The sequence below is a fragment of the Clarias gariepinus genome, chromosome 23 (genome assembly GCF_024256425.1).
Source record: "Clarias gariepinus isolate MV-2021 ecotype Netherlands chromosome 23, CGAR_prim_01v2, whole genome shotgun sequence".
In the NCBI taxonomy this organism is placed as follows: domain Eukaryota; kingdom Metazoa; phylum Chordata; class Actinopteri; order Siluriformes; family Clariidae; genus Clarias; species Clarias gariepinus.
Window position 1 is genome coordinate 8352199 of NC_071122.1, and position 26904 is coordinate 8379102.

Genomic DNA, 26904 nt, shown 5'->3' on the forward strand with positions numbered 1-26904 from the left:
CAGATAAAGTCAATCACTGTCGTGTAGGAAGGACACCTCCTGGGCTACAATGCATCGTGGAAACACTAGAAGACGCCGCTGAAGACGTCCTTCCTGTTCACGACTAATCAGGCTAGAGACATATTGGATAGAGAGGTGATATTAAAGGAGTGACACACTTGAGGGATAATGTGATAAGATTTTTAGCAGTGTTCGACATCTACACCCCTCTCCATGAGTTCTTTCAGCAGGTGATGGAGAACTTACTTCCTTCCTTTTGAGTGAGATGGATGGGCTTGCATTTTTGCACACAGATCATCAAAATTTGGTGCAATGGATGACAGTCTTACTCTTAAATCATTCTCAGCATCTAGTCTTTGTCGATGTTTGGTTTTCAACAATGTCAGTGCCTCACATAAATATGTGGTTGCAAAGGGCATCAACACTTTCAGTGCCTGCTTTGACAATCTTGGATACTCCACCACTGCTAAAGCCCAGAAATCCACGAGTGACTTATTTTTAAAAAGTATGTTGTGTCTCCCATCAGATGATAACTCCAGTAATTGTTCTTTCTCTTGAAATGAGAGATGTGAGATTGGAGGAGTGACATCAAATAGGGGGGAAGTAAGTCCTTAGATTTTGGCTAAGCTGGTTGAGATGTTCAGTTATGAGGCCTTTGACATGAGCACTAAGTGCAGCTTCCCAGGATTGCAAAAATTCAGACAACAGTGGAAAGCACTCGGTGGAGTTTCCATTTATCCAGTTAGCCCAGAAGACTAGCTTTTTAATAAGTGTTCAACTCCTGGGTGTTATAAACGGTAGTACTAAGGCCCTGCAGACCTAAATTAAGTTTATTAAGAGTAGAAAAATATGTCTGCCAGATACGCCAGCTTCTGAAGCCAGATGTCATCTTTCAAGAATGAAGAGAGGTGAAATGGGTTATGAACAAAAAATTCACATCGGAGCTCAAAAATTCTTGACAAGACCTTTTCACGCCAAAACGGCAAAACAATAAATCTTCATGCACTGTGTTCTCAAATAAATAACGGACATAGACCTGAAGATTAGATAGATTTGCCACGAGATGAGTAATGCATAGGTTGTAAATTACAATTTGTAATGTGAATTTCTTTTCTCTCAAAAATATGACATGTTAAGTTTGCCCAAGATAAATAAATATAAATAATAAAATATATTTTTTCCACCATTACAAACATTTTCTCGCACACCCCTAATGGTCAGACTGCGCATCCCAGTTTGGGAACCGCTGGTCTACAGAAACATAATCCATGCTACATTATCCATTTATATTATAAAGTCATATACATTTATCCAGATTATTTTTTTTTTTTTTAATCTGTAGTATTTTTTCTATAATAAAATAAATAATACCTTAATGATCCCCATCTGTCTGGGAGAGTGATGTCACAAATAACAAATTATCAGGGGGATTTCTTCTACCCTAATCCTAAGAAAGCTAAGTATTTTGTTGTTGTTGTTGATGCATGTGCAAAAGGTTTGTAGTATGTTTTTGATCATAAGTTCTGATTACACAGCTGTAGCACTGGCTTTTCAAGGTCATAAAAACAGAGTGTTTGCGGATACTTTCCTGCTGGTCACTGTGATACCAAAAATATACAATGCACTGATCTTATGCCAGGGGGCTCGGTGCCTTACTGCTTAGCACTGTTGCCTGCATGCTACAATCACGAAAATGAACCTATGATTCCTAATACATGAAAAATCATTGAAAGACTTTGAAAGAGTTTATATTTTACACCGCCCACACCTACAGTACATGCGACTATAGCTTTTGTTTGAGCAGGATAGCATGAATAATCAAATAGCCTCAAAAATACTATTGTGGCGGCACGTTGGTGTAGTGGTTAGCACTGTTGCCTTGCACCTCCAGGGTCCGGGTTCGATTCCCGACCGACTTAATTCCCATCTCTGTGTGCATGGAGTTTGCATGTTCTCCCTGTGCTTGGTGGGTTTCCTCCCAAAGACCTCCAGATTAGGCTAATTGGCACTCTCAAATTGGCTGGAGTGTGTATTTGTGTGTGTGCCCTGTAATGGATTGGCACCCTGTCCAGGGTGTATCTCGCCTCATGCCCTATGTCTCCTGGGATAGGTCCCTGTGACCCTGAATACAGGATAAAGCGGTGTAGACGATGAGTGAGTGAGATACTATTGTACTTGGCATATTTTATCCTGCATGCGGTAGCTGAGTTGAACATAAGTAAATCTTTTAGTCATTCAAAAAAAAATTTGTGGCCAGTGTAGAGCACATAAAACAAAACGTGCAATGATGACAAAAAATGAATAAAAAAAAATAAATACTAAGAGAAAAGAGAAGGGGCAGTGTTGGATCATGTGGTTGAGGCTTTGGGTTAGTGATCGGAAGGTGACGTGTTTAATATACAGTATATACTTTGTGTGTGTACTATATATATATATTACTATTATAGCTGAACTGCCTCCCACCCTACACACTGTATAAATGCAGATCATTTACTGCTTTCTGTTTCACCCAAATGAGGATGGGTTCCCTGTTGAGTCTGGTTCCTCTCAAGGTTTCTTCCTATTATCATCTCAGGGAGTTTTTCCTTGCCACTGTCGCCCTCGGCTTGCTCACCAGGGACAAACTGACCATTTTGATTCATACAAATTCACATTTCATACAAACTTAAATAATTCTTTTGACTGTGTAAAGCTGCTTTGCGGCAATGAAAATTGCTAAAAGCGCTATACAAATAAATTTAATTGAATTGAATTGAATATACAGTGTATATATATATATAAATTTGACATGAATTATAAAACTTATTAAGTTATGAAACAGCACGGGAGGAACAAAAATAAAAGAAGAGAGAGAGAGGGGCTGGTATTTAAATATTTCAGAAGGTCAATACTACAATCTGGTGGTCAAATGAAAGAAATGCAGAATCTGATTTTGGCTGGACATAGAAAATATGAAAACACTATAGGTTTTCTCTTTCTCTATGTGTGTGTGAGTGTGTGTGTGTGTGTGAGTGAGTGAGTGAGTTAAAGTTTTATTATTAAAGAAACTGGTAAAGTCAGAAATAGTAGCTTAGACTAAAATCTCTATACAGTTTGGATGACGTGGATTCCTTTTCAGTTTTAAGCAACTAAGCAAGCAAATTAATCTAAGAAAAGCTTTTTATTTATTTGATTTATTGGTTTAGCGAGTCAAAGTTCGTCTCTGAGCTGAGGAGGACACGCTTCCTGACATTACACATTACATTTACACATTTATTTGACTCAGTTCCTTGCATTAAAGCAAACACTTATTTGATGAATTTATCTTTTTTCCATTAGTGAACTCAATTCTAACGACCTAATACTAACTGTATTAACTCTAAAAATGTAAAAGTAGGGATCAGTCGAAGTCTGGTCAAGCTGTTATGCAGTGAAAACCATGTACAGCACAACAGTGATAAAGTCTAGTCTGTGATAAAGTCTAGATAAAGTCTAGTCTGTGATAAAGTCTAGCACAGTGAAGTTATTTTTTTCCCACATATCCCAGTTAGAAAGCTGCGGTCAGAGCGCAGGGTCAGCCAGGATACAGCACGTCCTGGAGCAGACTGTACCTTGCTCAAGGGTTCAATAGTAGCAGTGGCAGACCATGGTTTTACTCAATTATGCCAACAGTTGCAGTCAACAGTTTATAGTTTTACTCCATTATGTGCATCAAGGTGTTGTACAGTACATGCACTCATATACAATGATCAATTTGCTATTAAAGTGCTTCAATTAATAAATTTTATGTCTGTAATTATATTATGGATGTAACAGTGTACAATAAAACGTTCAAATGTTTGATCCCAGAGTTGCCATTTATTGAAGACACTGCGTTTTACTTGCAATAAATTACAAGCAGTGTATGCATACTAATTATGCATACATTTTATGCATAACTTACTAATACCAATACAAAGAAGTATATAGTTATCATTTTACAAAAAGTGTTCTAGCTAAAAAAAAAAAAAACAGCTCTGATGACAATATTAAGCACATAATGGGGGTTTAAGAAGTATAGTCTAAGCTTATAAATATAGGACTAAGCTTTTCATTTTGTCTTTTTCCACTGTGATGTCCAGGTGTCCTTGTCCTCAGCTAGGTGAACTGCTTACTGAGCTTGTGGAAACATTTTCAACCCCACTGTGATGAAGTGGCACCTCAGCCAAGTAATCGTGCATGTTCAAGGATGCCTCAGCAGTCAGCCTATCTCAGCAACAGCTTTTATGTTGATGACCATATTTTTATTCCATCAGTCTTCAAGGCCTTCCTACAGTACCACAGATGATCTATGTATGAAGGATCCAGATGCAAAAACACATCAAAGCCTTCATTTTCAATCACTGACAGCAGCTGGGGGACCATTAGGATTATGTCCAGCATCCCTTATTTAGGTGTTTACTTAAGAATGCAGAGGGTATTCAGGTGAATATTTTTAAAAATGTATTAATGGGAACATTATTAGGACATCACCTTGATACACTTACCGGTTCGGGTCGATCGACCGAGAAAGACAAACACACAGACACATGATGTCTGAAGATCTCTGTTTATTCGCAGCAAAGAGAGCACATTTAAACGCTGCTTTGTCCTGAACCTCAAAAGAACCAGTCTGTTATAGAGAGAGAGCTGGAGACAGACAGGAGAAAGGAAATAAATTTACTTTCTCCTGATTAAACAAAAGGGTTCTATCAGACAAGACCCATTTGGATGTATAATCGTCTGGATACAGGATATAGCAGGTTTTACCACGTAAGGCATAAGAAAGCACAGTGAGGGGTCTGTTCTCACGGCACAGGAATCTTTTTTTTAGATTACAGTAGTACTTACAGTAGTGTTTTGTGTTGATTTTGGAGAAACCACTTGTTTTGTTGGTTTTGATTCTATTGATTTACAAGCAGCTGAAAGTTAGTAATTCTGAACAAAAATAAAACTAATGTGTATATTATGTATAATATATATATATATATATATATATATATATATATATATATATATATATATTCAGGGCTGCTGCTGGCCAAATGGGTGCCCTAAGCAGAAATTTACTTTTGTCCCACCTCCCCCAAATATTACGGACATAAAAAACACATAATAAAAAAAACACCTACTATAGGGGCCAAAATAGTACTTTATTCAAATAAAAGTAAACACATAAACAAATTGTGTCATTTAAAAATTACAATTGTAGCTCTACAGCAAAAAATACAAACTAAAATTACACTTTAAATAAAACATTTATAATAAATAAAACAAACAATAAACTAAATTAAAATCAACACTGTCATCTGCTGGAGCTTTCCAAAGTTAAAAATTTACAAAGGCACACTTCTGCTTTTTCTTAAGACAAAGTCATAAATGCATTTCTATTAAAATTGGTATGTAAACTGTTAATATTGTATTAGATTATGTATTTTAACACTGTTATTTAATGACACCATATGGTTATTATTAATCAATGATCATAATTGCCATAATTTAATATAATGCATTTTAAGTCATTTTGTTTATTTAGATCTAGCGTTCACCGTAAAATGCAATATATACGTTTATATTTCTGTTTATTTGTATATGTATTAATATTCATTTATTATTATAATATAAAAGAAAACATTTTTTGAGCAGCTGGGATGGTGCCCCCCTGGGAGTTGGTGCCCTCCTCTGCGTATAGAGAGCGGCGGTACTGAATAGACTGTATATACAGTATACTGTCACACTCCTTTGACTTTACAGTTAAACCTCTTCCGGAGTTCAGTGACGTCACCAGACACTCGATAACAGTCATTTGCAACGAGATGTTGTGTTGAACGCGAGACAGTAGTGTGTGTGTGTGTGTGTGTGTGTGTGAGAGAGAGAGAGAGAGAGAGAGAGAGAAACAGGTGATAATGTCGGGGTTACTTTGTTGTCGTTCATTGTTCCAGAAAGAAATGTGTTTTCTTCGCGCGTTAAAAGAGACCTGCTGCCCCCAGGGTAAGCGCTGTTTCCCTATCGGGTAAAGTTAGTTTTATATTCGCATATTCAGTTTCGTCTTTAATAACTCCACAATAAATTCTCCAGAATGCACAAAATTTACACAGTTTTGTTTGCGAGAACACACACAACTTACTACGCCCGTTTTTTTTTAATACCCTAAACGTTAAACTTTGATATAATTTCGAAGTGACTGTAAAAAAAAAAAAAAGTAAAAAAAAAAAAAAACATTACAGGACTGCTTTTCGCAAAGCGGATGAGTAAGTGACCGTAAGCGAATCCGCGTTCATTCAGGTTAAATAACCCGATCTTTTATACCGCTGTGAAGTTGGTTTGACGTTGGACGTTGAATATTCGAGCTCCGGCCTCCAGATTTCCAGTTTGTGGCGGAGATTCGTTAACAGAGTCCGGCGAAAGCAGCTCGCCTACTGCGCGAGTTAGGGACCGTCTGCAAATTTCTGTCCGACTGAAATCCGGATAATGTTAATATTATAAACATTAATATTAAAAAAAAATAAACGAATTATTGCTTCAAAATCTATTCTCAAATGTGTCACTTGTCCTGCAGAGAGCACAACCTTTTTTGTCAATATTATCACTTTTCTTATTGACTAATTAATATGTAATAATTCTGCATTTTACTTCAATACCTTCCAGGTCATGTGACCTATTGCCTCAAAATCTATTCTAAAATGTGTGTCCACTTGTCCTGCAGAGGGCACAACCTCTTTTTATTCAATATTATCACTTTTTCATTTTTATTAATGATTAATATTTAATAATTCTGCATTTTATTTCAATACCTTCCAGGTCTTTTTTCAGTAGCAATGATTAACCTTTTCATAGCTATGTGCCCACTCTTTAGGCTTTAGCAAATGACATGTAGTCAAGCAGTACTTGCACAACTTCTTCAGTAGCAACCAGGGCTGGTTCATCTGTACTGTATAATGGAAGTTGCAGGCATAAAAAACTGAAGTACTGATCAGATGGTCAGTGGATCAAGCCATACCTCCACCAGGTGGCCATTGTTGAGCCCTTGAGCTAGGCCCTTAACCCTATCTGCTCCAGGGGTGCCATATCGTGGCTGACCCTGCTCTCTGTTATGCAAAGATTTTTTTTGTGCGCAGTAATGTACAGTATGTGACAAATAAAGGCTTAACTTAAGTTAGGGTGTCTCAATGTGATACCCATTTACAGATTATTAGGGCCCAAACACTATGACATCAGCCCTATTACAGTTTGTTAAGGGCCCTCTTGTTGCTTTTGGAGTTATGCAATATTTAAAATAATTAATAATAAATCTCAGAAATGTAAATCCCAAATAAATATTTTTTTAAAACTTGTGAAACATGAACATAAGCAACCTTCACTGTTATTTCTACGTAATTTTATATCCATCTATCTATCTATAAAATATACAGAAGAGCTATAAATATGCCACTTGTATATACTCTGCTCTATATTCCCTCTGCTATGTATGCACAGTATATTCTTAACCAAAGGAGATGGACAAATGCCAATCATGCCACCATAAACTGCCCCCCATCATCTACATACCACACCCTTTTTTTCTTTTTTTAATTTTTTTCAAAATACAGGGCATGGACAGATGGGACAGGGGTAACTGTTCATGGGACTATGAGTTGCATTTTTCAATCGCCAAGTTATTTAATTAAAAAAAATATATTAAATATAAAATTTAGAAAAGAATAGTGATGTTGATTATACCAGTATGAGACAGGCACTAAGACCCAGCAGGGGGGACTATTACCCACAATTCCGCAGCGCAAGAGAGAGAAAAAACAGTGGCTCAGTTGTGATTACGTGATGGTTGGCGTCAAGAAGCGCATGCGTGATACATGATACTCGGTACTCGTAAACTAAGACTTTTTCATTTTCCAAGTTAAAATTTTTTACAAATCTTTGCTCGTCTTGCAGAACACTCGCAAACCACGTTACTCGCAATCCGAGGTTTCATTGTACATGCATCTGTTTGTATCTTATTTGCGAGTTTATTTAAGCAGCTATTGAAACCGGAAATGTGAATATGCAAATATTAAAACTAACTTTATCGTGGTGTTTCACCACTGCTAAGTTAAATCACTGTTACTTCTAATGCTGCAGTTTCTGCATTAAAATATTATTGGTAATCCTAATTGGGTTTTGTAAACTTACTTAACCCATAAAAACCTTTTAGAATAAGTGCTCTTTCAAGGAAAAATATGGAGGCTGTAACAAAGAAAACAGACCACATTAAATGCCTTAGTTTTTTTTTTTTTGGAAATTAGATAGATAGATAGATAGATAGATAGATAGATAGATAGATAGATAGATAGATAGATAGATAGATATGCAACTAGTAGTGTACAGTATATACAGTGGGGCAAAAAAGTATTTAGTCCACCACCAATTTTGCAAGTTCTCCCACTTAAAAAGATGAGAGAGGCCTGTAAAGTCTTCACAAGGTCGGTAATCTTGTATGTCTTCCATTTTCTAATAATTGCTCCCATAGTTGATTGCAGATTCAGTCTTTCCAGCCTGGTGCAGGTCTACAATTTTGTTTCTGGTGTCATTTGCGCTCTTTGGTCTTGGCCATATTGCAGTTTGGAGTGTGACTGTTTGAGGTTGTGGATAGGTGTCTTTTATACTGATAATGAGTTTAAACAGATGCTATTAATACAGGTAATGAGTGGAGGGCAGAGTAGCCTTTTAAAGAAGTTACAGGTCTGTGAGATCCAGAAATCTTGCTTGTTTGTAGGCGACCAAATACTAATTTACTAATTGATGACTTAATTTACCAATTAAGTCATCAAAAATCCTACAATGTGATTTTCTGAATTTCTTTTGTCTCTCATAGGTGAGGTATATTTCTGATGAAATTACAGGCCTCTCTCATCTCATCACAATTGGTGGCTAACTAAATACTTTTTTGCCCCACTGTACATCAGTGCAAATATGTATAAGTAGATTGTCACAGTCACCTAACTAAATTGCGATTCTATAAGTGTCATGATTTTATATAAAAATTCTGATTTTATATAAAATTTTCCTCTGATTTTCTTACTTAAAAGCCAATACAAACTAACTTTGCATACAAAAGTGTAATATAAAAGTGTAACATTTTACTGAGCGGCACATATCTCTGTCATCTGCCTTAATTATTATTTCTAAACAAGCTTAGCAATTAATTCACTCCTACCACACAGGATAAAAATGTGTAAATAGATATCATAGTTGGATTATAAAGAAACTGCAATGTTTTACCACTTCAAAAGCCTCCAAAGTCTCAAACCTCAACCTGACAATGAACATCTAGGGTACAGTAAGTGTCTGCGAGCTTTCGGGTGGGAGTGGCGTTTAATGTGGTCATGCGGGGCTTCTACCACACGCAATTTTTTTGACTAGTAAGTGCTTGCAGTGTTTTGAGACTGGTGTAATTTTGTTTAGTCAGTCGGTTTAAGACTAATTTACTCACAGAGTTTGGAGAAAAAGGTAGATCAAAGGCTTTAAACGCACAATTTTGATAATGTAATGCCATAAAAATGTGTTTCTGTTGTGCCACTTGGAAGCTTCTGCATTTGGTACAGAATCGTTTCTATCTGAGGCTGATCAGCCGATCGCCCATCATGGCCAATCAAACTGAAAACTGAAAACCAGCCAATTCTGGTCACTGGTCGGTCAATCAACTGGTTCATCAGAGAAACTTATAAGATTTACAGGACTATCCACCATCTCCGTATTTTATTCTCCTTACCTTTTGGCTACGTAGTACCGGTAAGAATTTAAAACTATTACGCCCAAACTACGCCAGCTCTGCCAGTTACGATTTGTTACTGCCTCCATTTATGCTTAGGATATGAGCAAAATAATCTTAATCAAAATTGTATATTAATGGTGTTTGCTAAACTGTTGTCGAGATGTACAGCATTCCTTTGCTTAATTATAGTGTCCTTCCATATTTTTTTCTTCCATTTAAAGTAGTCCTTCCTGCATCGAATCCACACTCTATCCTGTAAATCATTATAGAAATTGTAATGTTTAACATTGATGTTTAATCTGTACACCAACCCTTGTACCATGTACTAAACCTATCTATATTCTACCACATGCTTTATTTGCGACATATGTTAAAATGTGCAGTTTTTCATCCTGTGCAGGTCTGGTAAGAACAGTGGCGACATGTAGATGGCCTCCATTACTGAGAGCCACACCTTGCCGTGCTTTAATTGATGAGCCGATTGCTCTGAAGGTTTTTCATCTGCCACAAAGCTTCCCTGTGACCATGAGAGCACGAATGACATGTGAGGATGGACATTTATGGCAGTCTGTCTCTTACTACCACTCTGATGAGGATGGAGTTGTAGACTGTGAGTGTCCTTCCCCCCCGCAAAAAAAAAAGTGTAAATTTTTTTTTTTTTTTATAAAAGTTTAATCTTCATCTATAATAGTGACAAAGCACCCCTCTGTCGGTGGTTCATATGTTGGCTGTGAACCCATGGGTCTGTTTTGGAGTCTTCAGCCTGCGTCTGGAAAAAAAAGTCTGAGGTAGGATGAAAAATTTTCTCAATTTTTCTCAATTAAGAAAATTGATTCAGGTCTTAAATTGTTTCTTAAAAAGCTAATATTGGGAACATTTTAAAGCCACTGTAATATTTTTGTATTCTAAAGTTTCAGGAAGAAGCTTTTTTTAATTTATCTATATTTATAATGTTATAATCTTTATACTGTATATGAAGGTGTGATTCTCCCTCACCTATTTCTTGCTTTAAGATTAAGAAAGAAGCATGTGGAGTCTCCGTACACAGTTGACGTATCTGTCCTGGAAGGTCACTTTTCTCCTCTTAATTTCTCCAAAGATGAAGAGACTAGCAGAGAGCATGTGCTGGCTTCTGTCTCACTTCAGCGCTGGTACATGGCGCCATACGTGAGAAGGATCGAAATACAGCAAAACGGAGTGGTGGGGACTCTATTTCTTCCTCCAGGTTAATATTACAATTGTAAACACAGGCCATGCCTCCTTTATTCACAGCTTCTTTACCAATCCTTAACTAGTACAGCTCTGGACAGAAAAAATTTGTTTATTGGGCTGACACCCACCAAGGCAATGTCGTTATTCATTGGGAGAGGTAATTACAGCTTACTCCCTACACCCTACTAACACCAAGGTACATTCTGGGTGTTTGGCGAACACTCTGCCATATTGTGTGGATTCTAATGTACCTCAGTGCATTGTGGTATTTCAGGTGTGATATTTCACACCACACTTCCGGGCATAATTACAGAATGGAATGACAAAGCCTCATAGCTTGTTCCTCATAGCTTGACCTCGACTGATCTCACTCTAAAAACAGTGAATAACACAATTAGAAAAATGATTAAAAGATGATATGATTGGAATGTTTGAGGTTTCCATGAAGAAGAACTTCTTAAACTTTTTCCCACCACTTTTATTCCAGGTCCTGGTCCATTTCCTGCAGTTTTAGATCTGTGGGGTTTGGCTGGAAGCCTCATGGAGTATCGTGCTGCTCTGTTTGCCTCACATGGTCTGGCTTGCATGACTATAGCCTACTTTGGTCATAAAGACCTTCCTGGACCCTCTAAACGCATCAATGTGGGAGACTCATACTTCAAGGTAAGATGATTGTTACAGTAACGTCCGAATTCCTAACCATTCAACTTGACACTACAGGCTGTGGTCTTAAACCTGGTTGTATTTAGCAGTCAGATCAATTTTCACATTCATTTTCTATTCACAAGTAATCTAACTAATCATGAACACTTCTGCCATGAGCTCCACCCACTTCCACCAATTAATATTTTTTGGCAAAATATAAACACATTTAATAATTTAACCAGACACTACTGTGCTCAGGATGAAGGAATGCACACTGTAGTCCCAAAAAATCTTGTATAATATCAGTTATGATCATGTGATCTGAAACTCAATTTATATAATTATAATTCTTCTACAATCTAATAAAGTGATGACATTTTGCTATCGATTTTAGTTGCACACTCTGAGCCACTAAGCTGGTTTGATTAAATGTCATTACAAACTCTTAGTTTAAATGTCATTAGTTTAAGCTAAAATTGCTTGTTTGAATGCAGCATGACAATGCTTCACATAAGGTCATATTAGATGACTTGGAGACGATCCACATCTGCTCTATGCTCACTACCTACTGGTGTCCCACAAGCCTTGGTCATGGGTCACCAGTTGTTCCTTGTTTACAGGCTTTCTTGGGTAAGTCATATCCAAACTCTTTGAGAAAACTCAGCCTATTCTCATCATTCCTCACTTTGCTGTCTGTGTGTGTTCATGGATCTCAGCATGTCTCGTACTGTAGATATCCCTGCCTCGCAGACAGCTGTTATCCAATCCTAGCAAAACTGAGCTGCTGTATATCTCCTGAAAATTCACTTCATGTTAAGGTCTTGAGATTTCTCTTCACAACTCTTTCGATCTCACCATTTGTCATGCGACTTTAGGCTTACCACTGACAACCAACTGTGCTTCTCACCTCACATCAATTCATATTTACAACATTTAAAAGATTTGTCTATTTTTATCCACAAAGGTTACTCAGGTGATTGTTCAGCTTCTTGTGATTTCGAGGCAATATTGATTCTTGCTTACAAAGCCCAAAACAGTCACTTATAACTCTGATCTAAGCTCCTAAGTAGTGACAGTAACATTCCCTGCTTGTCTAAATTAGCACAAAAACATATTTTCTTTTTTCAAACTGTGCTAACTTCCCCAGTAGAAATTTTGACTCATAGTACTTTTAGTCCCTGACCTACAGACCTAGTATAAGGATTTTTTTTTATTTTATTTAATACCAAGCAAATCTTCAAGTCCCTCTAGTCAATTGTCTGACTAATGTTGTGCATGTGTCTCTGTGTTCCTTAGGCAGCATGGCAGATTCTATGTGATCACCCACAGGTGTGTGAGGACCGGATTGCCATCACTGGGATTTCATTTGGAGTCTTTGTAGCGCTACGGATCGCAACATCACTTCCAGTCAATGTAAACCACTAATCATATTTCTACACTTCTGTAATAAGACTAACACGGTTTTGTTATGTTAAGTGACTACAATTATAGTTTTATTGTACAGAAATACACAATGCTTACACATGGAGATGTCTTTACCAAGCAAACCTACTGTAAATAACCACTAAATCCACTGGGTAACTTTTCCAATATAGTTGTCTTTACAGTACATTTTATGTAGGGCTGGAATATCTATTTCATATAATATCATTCCCCAAGTGGTAATAATAGATGGGAGCCTCACTAGAACATTTAGCTATATGTATCACTCCATGTCCCGGATGTTGTAATAACCATATACAACAGTATAACTGTCGGTTGCCAGCATGAGTGAAAGTAGTCCGCAGTATTGAAGGGAGAGAAGCACGCTGCCCCAACTTATATTCAAAACCAGACACGGCACTTTCAGCAAGAAAACACGTCTGGTAATGTTATGTCACTTTAAAAAAATCACTTCTCTTGTTAGAAATTAGAAACTTAGAAAAATTTACTGGCCTTTTCTAGGGTATAATACATACTACTGTATATACAGTATTCCCTCCGATTATGTCTGGACACTTAATTCAAATCTAACGTCTAATGTAATTAATCTTTCCCATCAATTTATTCGGCCAATTTGGTCAATTATTTCAGGTGGGTTTTTTGTTTGTTTGTTATTTTGTTTTTGTTTTTTATTCTGTTAATACATTTCTCACTGTCTGAGTTAATGTACAGTACTGTCCCTTTAAATACATAGCCGACTACTTTGTGTGCATATTGGGCATTGAGCATATTTATAGTACACACGTCCTCAGGGTACAGTAAGGGGAAAAACCTAAACCATAATCAAGATAAAATGTTTAATTAAATGTGATATTCATTTGAGGATATTTTGCGCAGCACTACCAGTTTATCCCACATTTCTTATGCTCCCAGAATCATTCTTTCTCCCTGGATGTGATAACCTGGCTATCCAGTACATTTAAGTCATCAGCTGACTTCATTTTATTGCTACATAACATTGCTGAGCTTAGACTTGGGCAATTGAAGCAACCCCGGGTCATAACACTGCCTCCAGAGGCTTGTACAGTGGGTGCATCCCTTCATGTGCTTCCCCTCTTACCCTGACATGCCTATGGCGGTGGAATCAGGACTTATCTAACCACATGACACATTGCTTCAAAGTCCAATCTTTATGCTCCCTAGCAACTCCATTCATAATTTTTTTCCTGACCACATTCCTTCCACAAAATTGACAGGTCTAGCACTTTCCTTCCATGTATTGACAATGTCTTAATGGTTCTTAACCCAGTTCCAGTAATTTCAAATTTGCTTAGTTGGTTTCTTTACTAGATCCAGCCCAGTAATTTGACCCATTTAGAATGGCGACTTTTTCTGTCCAGGTGAATTCATTTGCAAACATTTGCAAGACAGCCCACATGACTGACATTTTAAATGTTATTGATGCTGCTTTATGAAATATTTGAATCTTCAGTGAGTGGTGATTTCTTTACTTTAAAAAAAAATACCTATTTTAATTCTGATTAATAATTTAATCCTAATGATTTGTTATAATAATATTTGCAAATTTTGGGTCATTATTATATTTTTTTATCTAGAAAACATTAATGCTGAATTTAATTATGTTCAGTCTAATAAAATTAATTATGTTAACTTTTCATTAAAATTCCTAAAAAATTATGTGGTTACTTTGACAAAAGCTGAGTTTAAATTACACAAAATGTGCAAAGGGATTACCTAATTGAAAAGGCTTGGCTTTGTGGACACCCACTGGTGTAGTAGGCTTTAAAGTGGCCCAGAATCCCTAGTGGTGCACCTGTTACTAATGTAGTATACTTATAGGTAAATGTAAACTTAAAGTTGTTGAACTTATGTTGTACAAGCCTATTACAGACAGATTTTGTTTTTGCTTTCACAAAACTGTCCAGCCGAGGTGTGTGGTTTGCATCAATGGACCATTCTGCAACACCAGCAAGTTATTCGATGAGAATGGAGAGAATATTAAGGACGAGTAAGTATGCATTGTAACTGTTACATTTGATATTTTATAGTATGATACTTCAGGATTTATAGGACAAGCATGGGAATGTTAGCTGTCCCATGGCATTAACAAACATTTGTTGTAATATGGGCTGTGTATTGACTTGAGTCAAATCTTGACTCAAGTTTTTTCATCTCTGGGTCTTGACAGATTATGACATAGCATAATTGTGGGGCTGAGCGTACATTACTTTCCTTAAACCATAGATGGACAGATTTTCCAGGTCTGGTGGTTGGATTGAGAAATAAAGTACACTACACCAGCAGGGGGAGACATTTCATTACACTATTTGCCCGAAGAAACCTTTGTACGTTACTTAAATGTGGACAACGATATCATGACAAATGCAATGAAGCAATGTATGCAGCATGTTTTTCCTTTAAGCATTCAGAATAGACTTATTCATATACAGTGATTAATTTAGAATTCAGTGATTAAAATCCACGGAAACAATATTTTTATTTTATCATTTTTCTAGGGAGCAAAAACACTGGAACATAAATGACCAAGGCTATGTGAGTTTCAAGGATGGCTGCTTACCCTGTAATGTTCCACCTGAAAACTTTATTCAGGTAAATATGTTTAATACCTGTATTAAAGGATTTGCAATTATTTCTTCCAATATTTCGCAGATTGTATTAAGATGAAGGGCACCCAGACCGACTGTAAAATTTTAACTAACTTACGGAAGAGACTGTAGGAACTGTACACAATTATTCACCAACACCGCTTGCACATTACAGGAACTCGGGAGGGGGTTATTGCCACATCCCTGTACAGTCCTGACTTTGTTCCAAGTCATTTCCACATGTTTTTGCCATTAAAGGAGTTCCTGTTAGGCCAATGTTTCAGATGTGAAGGAGGCAGTCCAAACATGGCTCTGGTGTAGTGAGAAAACTTTCTACCCTGAAACAAGCACTAGTGAAACACTGGGATAAGTGCATTGTGTGCAAGTGCATAGTGTAGCAGGGATTATATAGAGAAAATAGATGGGTACATTTTCTAAAAAAAAAAAAAAAAAGATTGCCGTGGCCAAACTTGTAAGCCTTTTCAAATGTGGTAAATTTTGTAATTTTACAAAATTCTTGCTCTGCACTAAAATTCATCAAGGTTGATCTCAATGTTAAGTCTATGGGTTGTTTTTGGGTGGTAAATTTACCTCCTACTCCTTAGAAAAGTCATAGCATCCCATTTCCGAATAAGTCACAGGATTTGACACTTCTTTCAAGTGCTGAAAGAGTTAAGTTCTGGTTGAAACTGAGCAGTCGAAACAGTGTATGCATTTGTAAAATGTTGCTTGTTCTAAGGGATATAATTAATGTTAAGGCTATTGTATGACCTGTCATCAACAGGTTGAGAAGGTGCGCTGTCCTCTGCTGTTCATTGTTGGAGAGGATGATTTATGCTGTCCATCTGTGGAGAATGCAGATGAGGTGAGGAAAACAGCTGATGCCCTTAAAGTGATGTTGAAATTGTGGAGCAATATATCTCTGAAGATAGGAAGATATACACTACCGTTTAAAAGTTTTTTCAAAAGATCATGGAGTTAGAAAGTGACCCCAAACTTTTGAACGGTAGTGTGTGTGTGTGTATATATATATTAGTTAGAATTCAAACAGATAGTCCACCAATTATATAAAAAATAAATTAAGTCCAGATATTCTGAAACTTGCTCATTTTATTTAAACACAAAACTAATTTCTTAATTCTGACTGAAAAGATCTTTCTGTTTGTACATAAAGTGATTTGAAACAATTCTCATAAAATTTTAGGGGAAGTAGTTACGGAAAAGAAGAAACACCTTGCCGGTAAGATAATGAATCCAAACTAGATAGTTACAGTAGTCATGCTAGTGAACCAGTATAGTACACTTACAGTAATTACAGTACATGTCTTCATGGTAACCGCTTACACAGAGTTGTGACCCTTTGGGGGGTCTTGAGACATTGAGCGGGGGTCGCGAGATGATTTCCAATAAATCAAATAATTTTTTTAAAAACTATTATAAATATTTTATCCATAACTAAGAGAAGATAAAAACTAGTAGTTAATAATTACATTTAAAAAACATGCAAATTAAAAAGCTATCAGCCCTGCAAATTTCTTTCCGTTTGATCGCGACCCCTGAGGTGATTACGTCAGATTAACGACACATCAATAGCGTCAGTTGCAGCAGATCAATTTACAGCACCATGTTAAACATTCCGACATGTGCACATAACGTGTAGGTAATTTTCATCGCTTTGTGCTTAGGATATTATTTTTGTTAAAATGAAATGTTGGTTAATATCGACTAATGACAACGCAGATAGGCCAGTGGAGGAAAGCGGAGAAGCACCACCGTCAGAAAGTCCAACATCCTCAGGTTCGAAAAGAGACCGGCGTGTTCATAAAGAGGAAATCCATAAACAGTCGGCTCGGCCTTATTCCAAGTGTCGAAAGTTTTGAGAGGAATTTATCCAGTATGGATTCACATGCGTCATCGTTAATAACAGACAGCATCCCCAATATGTAGTGTGCACGAGGTGCTTGCACATGAAAGCCTAAAGCCTGTAAAATGCTACAACACTTGAAAACTAAGCACCCCTCTCTTGCTACTCAACCAGTAGATTTTTTCCGGCAGAAGGAGCGAGAGTTACAAGGTCAAAAGAAAGTCCTAACTAAACAAACAACAATCCCCGCAAAGCTCAAAGGCGTCATATGAGGTGGCATATTTAATTGCACAGGCAAAAAAGACACACACGATCGGGGAATCCCTCATTAAACCTGCTGCTATAGCTATAAGACGGGCTATGCATGGGGATAAACTGACCCGTGAGCTAAAATCGGTGCCGCTGTCTAACCGGACTGTTGCCCGGCGTATCTCCGACATGGCCCAGGACATTAAGTGTCAGCTGGTGGACAGACTGAAGAAAGGGAAATATGCTTTACTATTTAATATGCGCTTATTTCTGATGAAGCATGGGTCCCAGCTCGCTGACCACCTCATTGATCCTGACTGGTTAACAAGGCTAGTGTATCTGGCTTGCATATTTGAAAAACTGAACGGACTTAATATGTCATTGCAATATGAGAACACACACATAATTTCGCTGAATGATAAAATCCACGCATTCAAGAGGAAACTTGAGCGCTGGACTGAGCGAGCTGGACGAATTCATGGAGGAAAACGAACTGAGTGTTAACATAGTGAAGAAGTCTATCACATCCCTCTTTCAAGCCCTCCTGGAACACTTTATCAGGTATTTCCCAGACGAGGAAACAGCTCCAGAGCAATATGACTGGATAAGGTCAACATTTACTGTAACGAGGGCAAATCATCTTACATCGGACATGGAGCACGCATTGGTTGAACTGTCATGCGACCGAACCTTGAAGACAGTGTTTAATTCCAAGACTCTGGCTGAGTTTTGGATTTCAGTCGAGAGGGAATACCCACAACTATCCAAGGCCACTATAGATGTACTGATGCCGTTTTTGCACTACCTACTTGTGCGAAAAGACTTTTTCTGCACTCACGTACATTAAAAATAAATACAGGTCGCGACTGAACGTGGAGGATGATCTCCGAGTCGCGGTCTCCAAAATTAACCCAAGAATGGACTTGCTGTGCTCCAAGCTTTGTGCCCACCCATCTCATTAGGTGAGGTGTTTTCTTGAAATTAAACAAATAAGTAAATTAATATAAAAAAAATTATATGGTTGTTCTTTTGTTGTGTTGTCATGCTCGTGTTTGGATAGCCCTATTTGCGCGTGTGCGCTGTTGCGCACAACGTTTGTATATTTTAAACACTTCCGAGGATAGTGGAGGTCACGAGTCACTGGCACGGTTATTTTGGGGGTCGTGAGCTGAAAAGTTTGGGAACCCCTGCGCTAACAACTGAGCTTATAGTTTGTACTCATTTTCAAACTGATTTGGAAGAAGTTTGTAATTAATTAATAAACTCCTAACTTGCCTTCATAAAGAATCCTATTCTTTTATGTTCTCACATTATGTTTTACTACGAAAGGCTGCAAAGTTTTTAAAAATACAGTTTTTAAAATTAGGTGTTTATGTAACAATCTCAGCAGCAACCTCATTTCCCCTCTTATCTGTTCCAGCCACTTAGCATTTATTATCATCGGTAGACTAATCACTGGCTTGATCATCTGTCATCATCTGCACTTTTTTCTTACAGGTTCATATCCTAAGTTAGATGGGTTTTATGCTTAAATGATTTATAGGTCAGTGTGTGGCTTAATAACCAAAAAAACATTCCTTTGACACTGTTCAGGAACAGGGACTAGACTGAAAATGAGAGACAATTTTTTTTGTCTCCCCTTCCCTTCAGGAAGCTTAGAGAACTATTTCTCAAGACTACATTAAAAGTTGGCTTTTTGACATTTGAATGTTTTTTTCTCCAAAGTGGGCTACCCTCCTCCATCACTCATTATCAGCACATCGCAATTTCATGGTTTTATTTGAGAACTGAAAGTATCAAGCACCTCGGTGATCTCATAGCTGTTTTTAATAATGGTAGAACTCGTTTGTTGAGCATACACAATCTCAGAAATGTAAATATCTGATTTAATGCAATACAATAGATGCCAAAAATAACAGGAGAGACAAGCCTATCAGGAAATATTTTTTTAGTTACACAACATTTGTTTAAAAATGTTTTCGTATTGTGATCACAGGTCGAAAGACGACTACGGAAAGCAGGGAAATCTCACCTGTTTACTCAAGTGTCGTACCCTGGAGCTGGTCATTTGATCGAGCCACCATACACACCCACTGTCCCAATCTCCATCTGGCCAAGTCAACCTCCTCAATGTCAGTGGACTTTATGTTTTTAATTAAGTCCATGCTGTTATGTGGAGTTGGTTAATTTAATTGTTTCTATTGTTTGTGTGATGTTCAGATATGATCCAGTGGGGAGGAAATCTAAAGCAACATGCAGCTGCGCAGGAGGACTCATGGCAGAGCATCCTGACATTTCTGCAAAGTAACCTAAGAGGATAGCACAAGGCATTGTGTTGAACATATCCTGTTTGCCTCTTGTGCAATAAGATGTGTCTTACTTTGTTAGCTGGACCGAAATGCATTAAATGGCCATATGTTAAGGACACCAAGCCGGGGACATTCTTCTTTGTTTTTCGGCTGTTACCTTTGAGGAGTCGTCACAGCGAATCATCTGCCTCCATCTACCCCTATCCTCTGCATCTTCTTCTCTCACACCAACTAACTTCATGTCCTCCCTCACTGCATCCATAAATCGCCTCTTTGGTTTTCCTATAGACCTTCTGCCTGGCAGTTCCAACCTCAGCAACCTTCTACCGATATATTCATCATCTCTCCTCTGAACATGTCCAAACCACCTCAATCTGGCCTCTCTGACTTTATCTCCGTAACATGGGTTGTCCCTCTGATGAACTCATTCTTGATCCTATTCATCCTTGTCACTCCCAAGGAGAACCTCAACATCTTTAGCTCTGCTACCTCCAACTCTGCCTCCTGTCTTTTCTTCAGTGCCACTGTCCCTAAGCCGTAGAGCATCGCTGGTCTCAACACTGTCCTGTACACCTTTCCTTTCATTCTCGCTGATAATCTTTTATCGCACAACACACCTGACACTTTTCTCCACCCATTCCAACCTGCCTGTACCGCCCTCTTCACCTTCTTTCCACGCTCTCCATTGCTCTGAATCGTTGATCCTAAGTACTTAAAGTACTGCACCTTCTTTACCTCTTGATGCAGACCCACCTCCACCTCAAACTCTTCTGTAACACCTACAGCACATCTCACTACGGTCTTACAGCTCTCATACATGTCCTGCACCACTCTAACATACTTCTCTGCCACTCCAGACTTCCTCATACAACACCACAGCTCCTCTCTCGGCACCCTGTTGTACGCTTTCTCTAAATCTACAAAGACACAATGCAACTCTTTATTACCTTCTCCATCAGCATCCGCAAAGGAAATACTGCATCTGATGTACTCTTACTAGGCATGAAATCATATTGCTGCTCACAAATGCTCACCTCTGCCCTTAACCTAGCTTCCACTACTCTTTTCCACAGCTTCATTGTATGGCTCATTAGCTTTATACCTCTATAATTGCCACAGCTCTGCACATCTACCTTGTTCTTAAAAATCGGCACCAATACACTTCTCCTCCATTCCTCTGGAATCCTCTCACTCTCCAAGATCTTGTTAAACAAACTAGTCAGAAACTCTACTGCCACCTCTTCCAAGCACTTCCATACCTCCAAAGGTATGTCATCATGACCAACAGCCTTTCCACTCTTCATCCTCTTCAACGCCCTTCTCACCTCACTTTTACTAATATTTGCTACTTCCTGTTCCACAACAGTCACGTCTTCTACTCTTCGTTCTCTTTCATTTTCCTCATTCATTACCTTTTCAAAGTACTCCTTCCATCTTCCCATTACCCTCCTGGCATCTGTCAGAACATTTCCATCTCTATCTTTAATCACTCTAACCTGCTGCACATCCATCCCATCTCTATCTCTATCCCTCCTGCCTCGCCAACCTGTACGGATCCACCTCTCCCTCCTTACTATCCAATCTAGCATACAAGTCCTCATATGCTCTTTGATTGGCCTTTGCCAACTCTACCTCCACCTTACGCTGCATCTCCCTGTAATCCTGTCTACTCTCTTCAGTCCTCTCAGAGTCCCACTTCTTCTTAGCTAGCCTCTTTCCCTGTATACACTCCTGGACTTCATCGTTCCACCACCAAGTCTCCTTGTCCACTTTGCTCTTTCCTGATGATACACCATACCGTCCTACCTGTCTCCCTGATCACATTGGCTGTAGTTGTCCAGTCAACTGAAAGCACATAGCTGGTCTCAACACCACCATTCTGTGTTGTCTGGCTACACTCTCCCCTACCAACACTTTGCAGTCACTGATCTCTTTTAAATTACAACGTCGACACAAGATGTAGTCCACCTGAGTGCTTCTGCCTCCACTCTTGTATGTCAGTCTATGTTCCTGCCTCTTCTAGAAGAAAGTATTTACTACTGCCATTTCCATCCTCTTTGCAAAGTCCACCACCATCTGTTCTTCTACATTCCTGGCTTGAAGACCAAACCTGCCCATCACATTTTTATCACCTCTGTTCCCTTACCAACATGTCAATTGAAGTCTGCACCCTGCATCCTAAGCTTCTAGCCTTGCTACCTTTCCATCTGGTCTCCTGGACGCACAGGATATCCACCTTCCTTCTCTGCATCTTATCAACCAACTCTCTTGCCTTCCCTGTCATAGTCCCAACATTCAAAGTCCCTACTATCACTCCTAAACTCTTTTGTTTCCTTTTCTCTCTCTGCTTTTGAACACGCCTTCCTCCCCTCCTTTTTCGACCATCAGTAGCCCAATTTCCACCAGCACCCTGTAGGTCAACAGCACCGGTGGCGGTCGTTGTTAACCCAGACCGCGACCGATCCGGTATGGAAATTATATTTGTGATTCGCATCATTGATTTGGCAACGTTTTACGTCAGATGCCCTTCCTGACACAACCCTCTGCATTTATCCAGACTTGGGACTGGCACAAGAAGACACTGGATTGCGCCCCCCGTGGTTGCATTCCTTACCAAAACTGCGCTCTAGAGAAAGGCGTTTATCAAATGCTTTAAATATTCTTAGATGAAAAGTACAAGGGCCGTTCAATGCAAACTGGGACTTTTGATTGTGCAAAATAATAAAACAATTATTAGAGTAAAAACTTTATTAAAAATGTTTTATTATTATTATTCACTTTACTATATTTTCTATACTATGCCCTTTAACACTAATTGCCTTATCCCATCAAGTTAGAAAGATTTCTTAGTACGCCGGAGCCATGATCAGACTGTGTGCTCCATGTCTCTACCTCCTAGGAAATCCATTAATGGCCCAAACATGTGGAAATAGATTAGAGCGAGTTCGGGACTGGATTAGAGATGTGGCAATAACTCACTTTATGTCCTACATGTATCCACCCTTATTATTAATCATTTCAATTATATCTATGTCTAAACTTTAACATTTATATTACTTTTAGTGTAATATATAACTCTATGGTGCAATACATATATAAAACCCTATAAGTCGAATATACAATGTGTGCAATACAGCCTCTGAAAGTGTGCAATACACTATGTATAGTTTATGTCTAAATTCCTGCATAATATATCTCTGACTGCTCTTATTTATATTCATGTATATACATATTTGCATCCTCATATTTATACTACTATGCTATCTCTGTGGCTTAAACGGGACCTGGGTCCTAATTTCGGACCAGAACATGGAAGTGTGCTGGTGTGACAATAAAGAATCCTTGAATCCTTGAATCCTTGAATTTATACCACCAACAAATCTGGGTTTCTTCACATTAAGGACAGCTGTAAGAAATGGGCTGTGCCAGGTTTACAGTCCAAACACCAGACTATGCACCATCAAGACCAAACTGTATCAAAATGAATATCTTCAACAAAGTAATTTGTTTTAAGATGAGTGTTTATTGAGACATAAGACATGACTTAGCACCCCCAGAAGAAATACATTTTTGTTTGTTTGTTTGTTTCCCAGCTCTTCAATATCATATCCACCCACTTCCAGATACAGTGCATGAGTTTATAGACATATATGAGCTCATAAGATTTTACCAATTCTCAGTGATTCCTAGGTAAAAGAGAGTGTGTAGAGCCTCATGAGTATTTAAAGTCACCAGACAATTTTTTTATTATTATTTGTATTTAATTTTTTGTTATTTTTTTAATGAATTTCTTTCATTTTTGTGAAGCTGCTTTGAGACAATGACCATTGTTAAAAGCGCTATATAAATAAAATTGAATTGAATTGAACAATAGAATGAGTGCTTCTGTTGCATTGGTCAAGTGTCTTATGATGTTTAATACAAAATAAAATAATCGCAACTAATGTGAACGATTTATGCAGTAAAAATCTGAACATCGCCATTAGACCATCGTTTATTTTTTACAAAAACTATTATTTTAATGGCTTTGCTTCGTCGCGAACAGATCGTGATGCGCTGATGTCACCATGGCAATGAAAGGCATAAACTCCGGGAAGTCAATCTCTCGATCTTTGTTTTGATCCAGATCAGTAAATAGCAAGTCAAGTGTATCCTTGTCCTGAATTTTCTGTGGAAGCAGAAAATAAGGAAATACAATTTTCCATTATAATCATGTTGATGCCATTATCATTTAATTTTCCCATAAGAAATAATGGAAACTCAGATGATTCATTCCACAACACAAAATTATTCATTTAATGTGTGTGTGTGTGTGTGTATGTGCGCGCGCAAAACGAGAGGAGGAGGGTGGGGGCCACTGTGTGGGACGACTTTCATACATACACATAAACACACACTCACTAACAAAAACACTGCTCTGTCAGGAAACCTCTTTAACAAGGATCTTCTCTAATGACAAAAGAATGCTAATAAGCATTTCACTGCATATCGTACTGTGTATGACTGTGTACGTGACAAATAAAATTTAAATTTGATTTGATGACACTTTTGCTTTAGCGCACATATGCACATGGTCAGAATGTTATAAAAAACTACATGTGCACACAGATGTTGACTATACAAGTGACACATGCACTGAGACAATTGTCAATAATCCTGTAGCATGAGAGAGAGAGAAGAACTATTGGCTTAGTTGTGATCATGTGACACTGGTTAAGACCTCGCTCATTTATTATGTTAAAATTTATTTTAATTTGTGCTTGTCTTACAAAACGCTTGCAGACCAAGTTAATCGTGATCCAAGGTTCCACTGTACTCACTTTTTATTTAGGGCCCTTTTTAAGTTAAGAATAAATTATTCTTAATAAAATGGCACAGAATGTACTGTATTATGAAGTAGTGTAACGTGATATGTTGCTGTATGGTACATTCTGTCCCAGCAGTAACTATATTATTAGTAAATATCCAATAATGTTCACAGATTATTATTTTTAGTCTTGTTCTGATACACTATTACTTTCTACACAGGGAATTTCAATTTGCACATGGAGTTGAATTGAGCATGAGACATAAAATCTAAAACCAATAATTAATTCAGAACATGCTGTTATACAAGAGAAATTTTATTGTTTTGAAGCAGCTCTACAACTACTTACATGAAAATGTATCACATGTCTAATGACTAAACTGATAATAAATGTTTGGCAGATTGCTCTGGTACAAGAGAAATAAAACCACTTGCTGTTGGAAAATAATCTTTGGATACCACTTCATTTGATAACACCACTGCATAATTGGCTGTTTTCCTATTACAGCGAGCTGTGTCACAATGTTTACTTTTTCCATAGGTGATTTCAGCAGGCCTGGGGTTAATTCCCAGGGTTGGGTCAGGAAGGCCATCTGGCATAAAACTGTGACACGTTCTGTGCAGATCAGATGGTCCGTGTGGTGACCCCTTGATGGGAGCAGGCAAAAGACCACCACCAAGAACATGCTATTTTAAATATTTTAGACTTTCATTAGGCTATTACTTATAAAAGACTTTTGCTAAAGTTAGTTTAAGGTATAACCTGCATGGAAAAGAGCAAATATTTAAACAAGTGGAAAAGATTTTTTTTTAAGAAAAAAAAAAACAATGATGTCTATTACATCTCAGGCTTTTAAAGCAGAACATATAGCCAGAAGGATTTTGATTGTATTATTATTATTATTATTATTATTATTATTATTATTATATACACACACTATTACAGTATATATACTAGTTGAGAAAAGAATGAAAACATCTTCTAATTCCATGTTTTTTTATGTATTTCATATTACGTTCTACAATGTTCTAAATTCATATATATTAAATTTGTGTCTTTGTACTCGACCTTCCTGAGAAGGCAGAGTATCTACTGTAGAACGCGTTCTTTGCTCGCACAATTTGATAGTGAAAATCTGTGTTCATGAACCACAAATGGAAAAATCCTGCTGATTTGAATTACATGTGAGTCACACCCAGCCCACAGGTTCATAACATCATCATAAGACTGATCTCAAACACTCACAATGATAAACTGGCTCATTTCGTTGTTGATAAGATCTTTCAGGTCCGCCTTTTTCAGCTTGCATTTGTCTCTAGAATACTTGTGGAAGATCTGCACAATGGTTATCATGGCCTTCTCGAGCTCTGACGACATTGTTCTGAAAGATATCAATAAGAAAAACTGTTATTATAACCATCTATATTGCTTCAATGCAACATTTTGTTTAAGCATTACTTTCATATAGCTGCTATAATCAGTTATTAAACAATATAATACCTAACATTGCCCTTCACCTTCATTATGCACTCCGTTTGGAATATTCAACTTGTTTAGCAATCATATTAAATGCAATTTGTGTTCTGTTAATAATATAGTTACCTTTAGGAGAATGTCTTTGTCGTTGATCGGAGTAGAAAACGTCCTTCCCTGTTGCATGCACCACTTCTTCTGAAAATGACAGCTTTCCAGAGATGGAGCTAAGTGCATATATGTGTGTGTATGTGTGTGTGTGTGTGTGTGTGTGTGTGTGTGTGTGTGTGTGACCCGTGAAACTGTATTGATTTTCATCTTTGAAAGGCTGAAATGTGGTGACTAATAACAGCAGACTGGAGTCCAGTGGGCAGAGAACGGAAAGCTGTTTGGAGAAATAGAAACCATTAAAAGTCCTTAAACAGAAGTTGTTTTACTGTCTGTGAGCTGGTTTCAAATTTTAGTCATCAGCCTGAACAACAGAAATATTGAAACTAGTCGCAAGGGTGAAAAGGTGAAAAGGATTTTACAGTACTATAGTTATATACAG

General features: G+C 37.7%; 2 protein-coding genes across 2 annotated transcripts; one reads left to right on the forward strand and one right to left on the reverse strand.

Annotated features, from left to right (window-relative positions):
• The first annotated feature begins 312 nt into the window (after positions 1–312).
• LOC128510918 (acyl-coenzyme A amino acid N-acyltransferase 2-like) lies at positions 313–23828 on the forward strand. The gene is made up of 12 exons (XM_053483454.1): positions 313–487; positions 9700–9762; positions 10146–10355; positions 10437–10533; positions 10759–10970; positions 11445–11620; positions 12899–13015; positions 14971–15053; positions 15562–15655; positions 16436–16516; positions 19761–19896; positions 19985–23828. The coding sequence occupies exons 1-12, from the start codon at positions 313–315 to the stop codon at positions 20083–20085; spliced, it is 1545 nt and encodes a 514-aa protein (XP_053339429.1). The 3' UTR covers positions 20086–23828.
• On the reverse strand, positions 23821–26598 carry LOC128511314 (protein S100-B-like). The gene is made up of 3 exons (XM_053484105.1): positions 26484–26598; positions 26127–26262; positions 23821–24241 (listed from the first exon to the last, which is right to left on the reverse strand). Exons 2-3 carry the CDS (start codon positions 26256–26258, stop codon positions 24092–24094), a joined length of 282 nt encoding a protein of 93 aa, XP_053340080.1. The 5' UTR covers positions 26259–26262; positions 26484–26598; the 3' UTR covers positions 23821–24091.
• Between the last annotated feature and the right edge of the window lie 306 nt (positions 26599–26904).